The 10,850-nt window shown below is 48.2% G+C and overlaps 2 protein-coding genes across 2 annotated transcripts in view; one reads left to right on the plus strand and one right to left on the minus strand.

Annotated features, from left to right (window-relative positions):
- Positions 1–5,674, plus strand: part of KIAA1147 (KIAA1147 ortholog) — a 27,366-nt gene extending 21,692 nt beyond the window's left edge. The window contains exon 8 of the mRNA XM_011359552.2: positions 1,343–5,674. Within this exon, the coding sequence (XP_011357854.2) occupies positions 1,343–1,370 (28 nt within the window). The 3' untranslated portion in view covers positions 1,371–5,674. The remainder of the gene's footprint in view (positions 1–1,342) is intronic.
- Positions 5,675–7,274: 1,600 nt separating this feature from the next.
- Positions 7,275–10,850, minus strand: part of AGK (acylglycerol kinase) — an 84,363-nt gene continuing 80,787 nt past the window's right edge. Inside the window, exons 17-18 of the mRNA XM_011359553.2 lie at positions 9,651–9,735; positions 7,275–8,666 (exon numbers count right to left, since the gene is read on the minus strand). Coding sequence (XP_011357855.1) covers positions 8,532–8,666; positions 9,651–9,735 — 220 coding nt within the window. The 3' untranslated portion in view covers positions 7,275–8,531. The remainder of the gene's footprint in view (positions 8,667–9,650; positions 9,736–10,850) is intronic.

Below are 10,850 nucleotides of genomic sequence, written 5' to 3' on the forward strand. Positions count from 1 at the left end.
CCTACGGCATCGATGTCATGTTGGTCATTGACAACCCCTGTTGCCCGTAGAGGCAGTGAGCCCAGACCGGTGAGCTGCTCTCGTGGGGAGTTCACCCCGGGCCCCAGAGGGCTCATTTTTTTATCAAGTCGACACAAAGAAATATTGTTTATACTTTCCGACGAATGTGATTTTTGCAATCTTTCTTTCTGTGCTCCCTATCGGTCAGATGAGACTTGCCGTGGTTTTGTCCTGCGTTGGCGAGACGCTAGAATGGACCACTTTCTCCCAAAGTTGCTGCCTGGTTTGGTCGTAGGTGTTATCAAAGCCGATTCTGTCATCTCCTTGTCGAGTGACTTCAGGAGACGTGGCGAAGGCCACATACCCCTAGAAGCCGAGCTCTAGCAACACTAGGGGTGGACTGTTCAGGAAATCTGTATGGTCTGTGTCCCCTGACGTATTCAAGAATGAGACAGCCGTCCGCCCAGTGTGACCTTGGGTGTCCATCTGCCTGAAGGTGGCAGCCGGACCAGGTGACCGTTCAAGGTTTTTATCCATTCTGGGGGTCGTCTTGGGATCAGATCCCTTTTTCCCATTGATGAGGACAAATCTATGTCTTCTCCGTAGAGCAGAGACCCCAGCGTGGGGCAAAAGGAGGTTTCTGACACCAAGTATGAACTTCTCTCAGGACAGGGTGACAGGCAGAGGTCGCTCCTCAGCCAGCTGAAAACTGAAATTTTAGAACGAAGCCTTGAAACGTTCCTCCTGGCCGCTCAGGGTACTGTTCCTTTCTCGGGGTTCCTACCTCTTGGGACAGGTTGGCAGATCCCGAAGGGCCAACGCCGGCCTTGGCGCTCGCAAGCAAATTCCTTTTCCAATTCAGCCTCCTTTAAAGGCTAACCGTCCTCTCAGAGTAATTTGGGAATTTTTAAAGAGTAGCATTCGTTGCCACCAAAGGCGGAGCAGGTGAGGTGCAGGATAGAGGTGTTTCGTTGGATGAGTCCTCTGGAGGCATCACTAGCAGATCAGAACAAAGATCCACTTGACTCCATAACGTGGCGAGGATCTGAGCTGGCTGACCGAGGTCGGGGCCCGTGAACAAGACTGTGTACCAGTGTGGAGCCCTCACAGACGTCTCTTTAGCAGAGACGACATTCCTCGAGCTAAATGATGGGAGCCAGAGACATAGCGGATTTGTTCGAGAGCAGATCTGACAGTGCCTTCCCCCAGGAACGCGGTCGGGAACCCCGCGTGGCAGCGACGGGTTTTTTTTTTGTTTTTTTGTTTTTTTTTTTTGCTTTCCTCTGGAAGGAGTCGGTCTGGGAGGTGTTGCTCCTGGTGGTCACCGCCTGTTCTCTGGCAGGGCGTTCGGTGGATGTCAGCTTTGGTGAGACAGCGATGGTTAACCACAGGAAGCCAGCTCCGTGAGTAGAGTTCTGGGGCCATCATTTAGGATTTGACTTGACTTGGGACACTAGGTTACTGGTGACAAGTGATTTCTTCCCCTTCCTCCTTCCTGCTTGGCTCTGTGAATGGAACAGCCGTCAGTATACCCATGTATGTGACCAAGTTTCGGCCACGCCGATGTGCACAGCAAAGAGAAATCACTTTCAAATGGACGGATCTCACGGCTTATCTCGAAACTAGCTTTTTAGGGCTTATTGCTTTATTCAAAAATATTTTCACTATAGCTCCTTGATACAGAATTCAAGATGAAACACATTCACACGTGGAAATGCAAATAGACATTGATTCATCAAGCTAGCGTCTCTTATGTAAATATCTAAATAAGTTCGGGCGTTGAAATGTAAACTGTACAACTAATCCGTTTTTCTCCTCTGCAGTGTGGGTTTAGCCATCATTTCAGCAGTATGTATATTTACAAAAGAAAATAATCTGTTTAGAAGCTGAGGCTTCACTGCCATTTCCTGGAAGAGCAACCTTCTTTCGTTTCCCGAGAAGCACTCTGGTCAAGTGACGGTCACTGTTAGTGTGTGCAGAAGGGTCAAGGTCTTCTCATTTAGAGGTGGTCAGAACAGGGCAGGAGTGAAAGGGAAGGTCAGCTTCTCTCGGAGGACATAGGCTGACCCTCTTCCAGTGGGACTGGGGAATTTGTTGGGAGAATTTTGCTCGAGTCTTTCTGTACACGGACACTTCTGTTCTGTGGTTTTAACCGCAAGCTCGGGGTGAAAATGAGGTTCGCGTAGTGCCCTCTGCATGGTGGGTCAGGGGTTCTGGGCTCCTGTGGACTCCACGCTGTCCGAGACGGCTGCCTGTCAGTCTGGCATCTCCAGGTGTCTGTCCTCACGCCCATGCAGAGGGCTGGGGTCTGGGCGCCCAGGAGAGGAACGGACCTGGGAGGCAGTGCTGTGTCTTAGGCCACATGGAGCCTGGGCTTAGCCCAAAGCAGAACTTCCCTCCTCTGTCCCTGTGCTTGTTTGAAGAGGGAACCCAAGGACTCAGGCCTTCCCGACACTGCAGCAGAAAGGGACTGTGTTTGTGAGGGAACCAGGCAGAAATCCCTGCACGGTGACAGAAGCGAGAAGCCACGCAGACCTGGTTTTCTGTCACTGTTGAAATACTTTCTGAGAAATCATTTGCTTTCGTTTGGAAGATGCTAGGGAACACCCTTGAGGTCCCGCCTTCTAGGTCTGCAAGTTCCTGCGACCACCGGCCGTCTGGAGCAGGTTGCAAACCTAACCTTGGCCGAAGGGGGCCTTCTGCCTGGTCGGACCTCATGCCCACCCCTGCCCCAGCTGGTTTGGTCCTCAGGGATTTTCAGCCTGATCTAGTGACATGCAGTGAGCCAGCCCTGTGCTAACCTGGGAGCACTGCTGACCTGAGACACCTGAGCTGCCCTGTCATCCTGAGACCAACTTAAATTCCAGGTGGCAGGAGTCCTTGGGAGGCCCAGAATCTAGGCTTAGGGTTTGTTGATATTAAAGTGGATTTTTTTCCAAGTTTACAGGCTTGGCAGGTGGTCATATTCAATCTTTGGGACCATGGCCACTTGTCCTCTGGCTTAGGACTCTTTCTTCGGAAGGAGTCAGAAATGGCAGGGCTTATCTCCTACCAGACCCCAAATTCTAGGCTGGATCATTTGTTTGGACTGAGCTCTGGCTTTCGTCCAGCATGAATCACTCACTGCTCAGGCCTGGTGTGGACCCACCGGGTCCAGCGTCAGTGCCCCCAGGAGATTACGACTGCCGTGATTAAGGAGGCATGTGCTTCCATCTCCCTCGTCCAGTGTGGCAGCTCTTCTTCCAACTGGCTGAGGAGGGGGAGCTGAATTCATTGACCTACTGATAGAAATCATTTAGCCTAGGGATTTGCACCTGTACCTTCACTGTTTTGTTCCATGTGAAAGTCAAGGTGGCAAATCGAAATGTAGCACAGGGTGCAGATAATTCTAAATACCACACGTGAAGCTGTGGTATTCCGTGCAGCAATCTGTGATATTTTAGCTAGAAGACAAAGGTAAAAGATAAATTTGATCCTAGCGGAATCACCGTTTTTCATTCCGGTGGCTACGAGGACGGACTGGCCATTCGTCTTGATACGCTGACGGCCCTTCAAACACGATACAAAGATGAGATTATTCACCTTTAAGGCCTTTCTGGAACCTTTTGCAAAGGGCAGTCACGAATGAAGCTTTTAATGGTAGCGCGGCAGCTCTCCAGGAAGAGGAGGGGACCCCAGGGACCATTTTTTATTGTTGTTGTTTTTTGTTTTTAATGAAACCTCGTGGTTTAGATATGGATGGAGCTGCCGTCTCCAGTCCCCAGGCAGATCATGCTCTTAGAGGTAGAGGTGCTGCTGAATGAGATCCTAAGACAGTAAGTGTTCTCTTGACAGTGAACTTGCCTTAGTGTGGTGGCAGCGAGAACGTCAGTCTGGGGACCGGCATCGGGCGTGGCCCCATCTCTCGTTAGGGTCCTTGCTCGAAGGCTGCGAATCTGAGCAAAGTCCAGTCCTCGGCTCCGTCCCCAGCACTTAGCTCCGCTGCGTGCCCAGCGGTGAGGATCCTGCAGACCCAGAGGCTGATGTCAGCGGGCCCAGGCCTGTCCCTTCATTTCAGGAAAACCCTTCTCTGATTCAGGTAGGGGAAAAGAAGGAGTCACAGGCTCCTTTTGCTCCCAAGTCATGGATTTTTAACATTTCATTTACGTTCCTAATATACCTCTGTTCCCAGGAGCTTACTGTGCGCAGTGTGTTGTGGGAAAAGGCTAACTGTGAATTGAGTTAATGTTTTTCTATAAGAGATGGAAGTGTATTTTTATATCGGTATACTGTGTGATGAACTGAGTATGCAGAGGTTGGAATGGAAGGGAACTTCCAAACCATAATCCTGCAAGAAATGGGCAGTGTGGGATTTGGGACCAGCCGAGATCCCATAAAAGTTTCATCTTAAATGAAGCTTTTGGAGAGTAAACGAGGAGACTGTGAAACATTGAGAGCACTCTTTAGGGGATAAACTTGACAGTCCTAGGGAGGGTGGCACACAGTCCCCTTGTACGGAAGGGGGTAAATGTGATAATGCCGACCGGGCCCCGTCACTGGGAGGGCTGGGAGGCAGTTCTTATAACTGGCACTTTAATTCACTTTTGGAGCTGGAATACAGGGGCCGTTGGATGAAATTGCATGGTCGGAAAGGAAATAAGAAATTTCTAGTGCTATAGGAATGATGGAGAATTAAAGCCTTGCTTTCATTTCTTTAGAGTTTATTCTAGAAGCTCAGCATAGCATGGGCTTTTAGAGGTAAATAGGACCTAAATTCAGAAAATTTAATTACTATAGTAGAAGGGTAAGTGTGAATTACTTGTTCGCCGTAGAATGCCTGTTTAGACTCATGATCCATTTACTCTGCTTTCTAAGGACAGCCGGGAATGCGGGGGTTGAGGTAGTAGAGTATTAGAGATGACCCACAAAATGAAAAACCCAGGGGTCACTGAATGAGCTGATTGCTAATATATTTGGTAGTAGAATGACAGTGTCCTCTGGGCAAATTAAACAAAGATGAAAGTATTAAAAAATTTCTGAAGGTGGCATCAGGAAGTTTGTCTGGCATGCCCACGAAGACCCTAAGGGAAGGTAGAAATCCTGGCTTTTTGAAGACACGATCAGAGACACTAAGGGTACAGAGTAGAGAAAAACAAAATTAACTTCCTTCCTTACCCCCAGCTTGTTGGCTAAACTTTTTGTAGGTTTGGGAAATAAACCTTTTCTGAAAAAGAAATAGTTGTAGTCTTGGAAAAACAGTTGTCCTAATTTTTCTGGGTTAGGAAAAGCATAGCCCCCCCCTGTCGCCTTAAATGTCGAACCCCTATTTTGATTAACACCCCAGTATAAGAGTTATAGCAATAAGAGAAATCGAATCTATTTTTGTTTCAAGGCGTTACCTCATGTTATGAAATCTGTAAGACAGTTGATAAGTTTTACCCTGAATACCCGTGCATCTGGGTGTGCCGTTCTGGCTCTCTGTTTTCAATGGTGACAGTTTTAAAGGCCTAATGAAAGCTGGGGTTATCCCGAAGCTACGAGTAAATGTTTCTTGAACTGATTTTGTTCTGTGGTACAAGTAACATCTGTGTTTATCTTATCTGTATATATCTGACCACATTGTATGCAGAGAGGTTGATATAACTATATTTACAGAAAACAGTTTTTACTATTAAAATTCACATTTTAACATGAACACGTGTGCTACAGTCCTTCACCTAGTCCAAGAAGTGTGGTCGTAGTGGGGAGCGGGGACAGCTCCGGTGCGTGGGCTGAACGCGGCCCTCAGCCCCGGGCACGGTGGGGTGAGGAAGCCTGAGAGCCGGTGCCTGTCCCGGAGGCCGAGGTCTGGATGAGCCTTCTCCGGTGATGCAGCCAAAGCTGGCAACAACTGTGAGAGAGCCAGGACTGAGCCCCTCAATCTCGCCAGGCGACAGCTAGAGAAGGACCCCCGGAGACCCAAGCCCTCTGCTTCACATCTCCGCTCATCAAAGGTGACTTTAAGACATTATACTATATTACTGCCCATATATGTGATTGGTATATATGTGTGTACCGTCTATGTGTTTGTGCATGTACATACTGACATTTTTAACCTTTGGGGAAGTTATTTCGAGGCGGTATAAATTCCTGATAATGTTGGCTCTGTGTTCAAAAACCAGAGCTACCTTGCAAGCTGTGTGACCATGTCACCTGCTCCCAGGATGGTCGTGACAACAGGCTGAGTCAGTTGCTGTGCATGCGAACCGGACAGGGGTTAAGCAAAAGGCTTTATATTTATTTATATTTAATAGAAAACATCTACTTTCTAATGGACATAATCTTAGCGTCTGACCGAAGTTAGTCTGACAGAAGGTTTGTACTAAAGATGGGAGCGGGGGGCGCTCGGGGTCTCCCGGATGCCTCGGCAGCCAGCTCTAGAAGGGTAAAGGGTCTCTGCATGGACGGTGTGTGGACGGGCAGGGGGAAGAATAAGGCAATAGATAAGGAAACCACAATCTCACAGGAAATGGTTTGAATCAAGAAAAAATTTGAGCCAGGGCAAATTTCTATTTTAAAATGAATTTTAAAATCTGGATTAACGTTCCTGTAATTTTGATGGAAGGATTAGAATCGCTAAACACACACACATGCTGGTAGCCTGTCAAGGAAGCCTGATTCTATGCTGGTCCTCTGTTCTGGATTCAGGAGATGCTAAATGCCCTCGGCTCACGTGAAACTTTTTCTCTTACAGCGCAGCATCCCTTCCACAGGCAGTATGGAGCGGCTGATCCTTACTGTGCATGTTCGGACCACCTGTTATTTTTTTGGCAGTAAGCACAGCTTTTAACACCACTCTGAAGGATATACAGGTGAGCCTGTTTCTTGTGCTCTTCACTCGTGGGCTTTCTGCAGCTGCTTTATAATCCTTTAAAGCGTCCGTCTTCGCTCTGCCAGGAGTTCATGGGCACAGGCCTGCGTGCTAGCCTGGAACCGAGGAGCCTGTGGCCAAGGCCGGGCCAGTTCTTCCCCTTCACACTGCTGCTTCCTCTTTACAAAAGACTTGTGGCGCCTCCATCCTACTGTGCTGCACTGGCCTCTAGTGTGTAAAACCTCAGGTGCGCCAAACAAGGGAAAATCCAGTGGTATTAAAAGTAAATGATGGTAATGGCTAACGAACCCTTAGAAGTTATAGTTCTTTCAACAAACTAAAGGAAGATCTAGTCACGCTGTTGACATATCATTATAATTTTTGAAGGCAGATCGCTGATTTTTGACATAACTAAAGGAATTTAAAGAGCAGCATGACAACAGAATTCTTTCTCATCTAGTTATTTATATGCTTATATCTATAAAGAATGGGACAAGGACTATAACTGATATTGAGCCCTATCTCATCTTAGAGCCCTATAACATTTGTGTTCTCAGATAAATGAGCTAATTAGGATAAAGAACATTCTAATAAAATTCTTTACTTTTTAATTTTCAGACATATCGATTATAACATTTATTCAGTACTGAGTTAACACTTAACTAAAAACATTTCAAGCATAAAAATAGATTACGTTATGACAGCATTCTTTGCTGAAAGTGGTATAGAAATATACATACAAGGAGAAAAATCAATTTAAAATTTTCAACTGCTAAAGAACTTATTTATTTTTGTAAATGGATGTCAAATCATATGTATTTAAATTACACTGAATATCATGTTTAAAAGAGTGAAGTTAATAGTTTTAAATATCAACATTTGCAGGACAGCAGAAAGTACATACATTGGCAACTTCCCATGAAAAATTCCAGATGTCAACTTCAAAGTGTGAGGGTAAACGTGGTTTTTCACAATACTCAGGAAGTGCATGAGCGGCATGGTGGGTGGACCACTGCTTAACACACTGTCCAGGTAAGGCTGGGGCCCTCGTGTGCTAGAGTCACCTCTGCAGGGTGGCCCTTTGAAGGAATGCACGTTCCTGGGCTCCACATCCTGGATTGAGAGAGTTAGGCTGGGCGCCCAGTAACTCAGTTTCAATATGCAGCCCAGACGGTTCTCATGCAATCCAACACTTAAGGAGAGCTCCCTTAAAAAAAGAAATACTAGTATGTTACAGGACCTCAGCCATGGCTGACGAGGGGAACATCTCACGTATGTTTTGGATTGACAGAACTGAAATGAGCCGAATCAGAACTCAGGGAGGAGCAGCACCCGTGGGGACAGGGTGGCGAGGAAGGCGGGCACTTCCCTGGAGGTCCTAGGACGGCCACCGTGGTTGCGTTTTGGGGCGATCGCAAGGTCTAGCCCTTTTCCCTCCATTGGGTATGAGGGTTTCCTTGAGCTAGCCCGAGGAAACTCAGGATGTGGACAGCATCGACTCCTACAGGGCAAAGCATGTGCTCACGGAAAGCTGCGAGGCGGGTGGCGCGGAGCACAGCTTGGGAAGAGCAGAGCTACTTGCCATGACAAGGCCCCTGGGGTGGTCTGTCAACACTGGGGACAGGTGAGGCGTTTGTTCCCTCTTGGTCCCACGGGGGGGTCTAAAGTGCAGTGTGAGCGCTCGTCTCCCGCCGCTGCCTGCTCACTGGGCCGTGCTCTGCAGCGTCTCTCTCTTCCTAGGATCGCAGAAGAACTGCAGCTTCCTGGGGAGCAGCGTCACCTCCACGGGCATCGCCTCGTACTCCTCGCTGTCGATGCTGAAGGAGCCCCCTACGCCCTGCGGAGAAGGGGAGACGCAGCGGGCTCACTCCCAGGGCAGGCGGGGTCCGCCAGCACCCGAGCAGGTCGTCACAGCGCCATCCCCTCCGTGGACTCGGCCGAGTGTTCTTTTAAGTATCTCAATGCTGGTTCTAGAAACACCCAATTCTGCCGTCCACGAAAAAGGCTGCACTTTATGTGGCCTCTATCTCCTACGAGTATTTTGGGATTTGAGAAGCAAGGTCATAATTTTCAAATATATATAAAGACAAGAGTCCTGCCGCAGGTTAAAAGAAGGAATCGATAAAGTGTTACGTGTCCTTCTCAGCCCTCCTCTTAGAAGGACAACTCATTAGGGCCACGTGATTGGTTTCAAGGTTCTTTTTAGGACGTGCTTAGCTTTCCACTGAGGTGTAGCAAGCAGCGTTACAGACTCCACAGCGCACTGAACTCAGCAGTCGCTGTGTTGAAACTATGGTGTCACTGCCTGTTTCACCCGCAGCCCTCTCTGCAGACAGCACTAGTACATGGGCCGCAGGTCTGCACAGCGACCTCTGGTCACGTTCTTTTCCTGACAGTACTAATAGAACAGGCTTACAACTTAGGTGCTAGTCCCCATTTTTCCTCACTTACATTGGTTATTCTTCTAGGCTTGGCATTTCACAATACAGAAAAATTTAGCGCTACTCTGAAAACCGCTTCCAGATCCATCATAAAAACTGAAAGTAGAATGCACTGTGACTGTTTGAAAATCCTGTGTCATGATATAGTAACTCTTTGCATAACTTAAAATAAAGCTCGGGTGACCGAGGACCACTTCACAGAACCTTGGCTTCAAACCATGAGCCGTCCTCAGGAGTCCAGCTCCGTGACTCGGAGGGGATTTGGTCATCACTTCCGTCTCCCTCAACGTGACCCGGGCCGTGGCACGGTGCTGAGCCCACGCTAGGGGCCAGAGCAAGGGCCTGGCCGTGGAGGAGAGGGCAGGCCACGCCCCGCTTACCTCAGGGAGCAGCAGAGCGCACTGGCTGGCCTGGAGACACTCGGTGCCCTCGGCGTGCAGCTCGGGGTCGCGCACCTTTTTACTTCTGTCAGTGAGAAAAAGCAGTTGGGAACCGGCGCCGGCCGCTGCTAGACGGCAAGGACAGAGCGCGTTCTTCCCGCTTCCGATGCGATTAGATATATGGCTCGTGATGCACAGGCGCCTCTGAATGGTTGTTCCGAGGATTCTTGCTTAGCATTACAGTGTTGTCTAGATTGAGGTTTAGTTGATGTAAACAACTATGCATGAAGCTAAGACTGAGTGATTTTTAAAAATAGTTCCACATGTATCTAATTCTTGGGCTACTAAAAACCCCAAACTTAAATTAGAATGAAATTCTTTGGGAAAAGTATTAAACTTTCCCTATTTGGTACTTTTATGCTGGAAAGAGGGGAAAAAAAGTTGCTAGAGGGATGTGCTTGAGTAAGTCAAGGCATTTGGTCCTTGTGAGTCAACTCTTGGAGAGACTATTTTTAATTTAAAGTGGACATTTCTTATATAGAGGAACAACTAGTCTTAGAAGCGCTCTGATATTAAGCATCTTTACGTTGACTACGTGCCGTGGGAGTAAAACTATGAGGCCGCCCACACACAGTCCACCACGCGCACACACCCTTCACGACCAGCCATGGGAAAGAGAAGAAGGGCAATGGCTCATCCGAGTAAAGTAGTCCATTCTTTTTCATTAACTGACAACTAATTCTTTAGCACGTGAAACTTCAGAGTTTTCTAAAACAACTTCACAATGTCCTATTCAGACGCCCAGAGGAAACACATTACCTGACTTCACTTCCTGTGGAGGCCAACAGGAAACTCGCTGCCACCAGTGCTGGCAACGGTGAGGCACGTAATGGCCCCCCCTAACTTAGGCACCGTCATCGGCTTTTCTGTTTGGGGATGTCGGTATGAGAAAGGAGACTGGCTAGAGTTGGCCCCCCGGCCAGACTCTCCAGCAGGACGATATGGCTTCTGCACGCTCTAGAGAAGAGGGGACGGGCTTGTCCCTTCTTCCTCTTACTACAGAAACAGCAAGTAAATCAAAGGCTGCAGAAGCAGCTGTTCAACATCTGAAGCTTTTGTACCAAAGGCGAAACCACCACAAACTAATGAGACATTCTGCTGCCGGCGCTGATCATGAAGTCGCCATGGAGACCCAGCCTC

This window comes from Pteropus vampyrus, unplaced genomic scaffold (assembly GCF_000151845.1).
Source record: "Pteropus vampyrus isolate Shadow unplaced genomic scaffold, Pvam_2.0 Scaffold48, whole genome shotgun sequence".
NCBI classification, from domain to species: domain Eukaryota; kingdom Metazoa; phylum Chordata; class Mammalia; order Chiroptera; family Pteropodidae; genus Pteropus; species Pteropus vampyrus.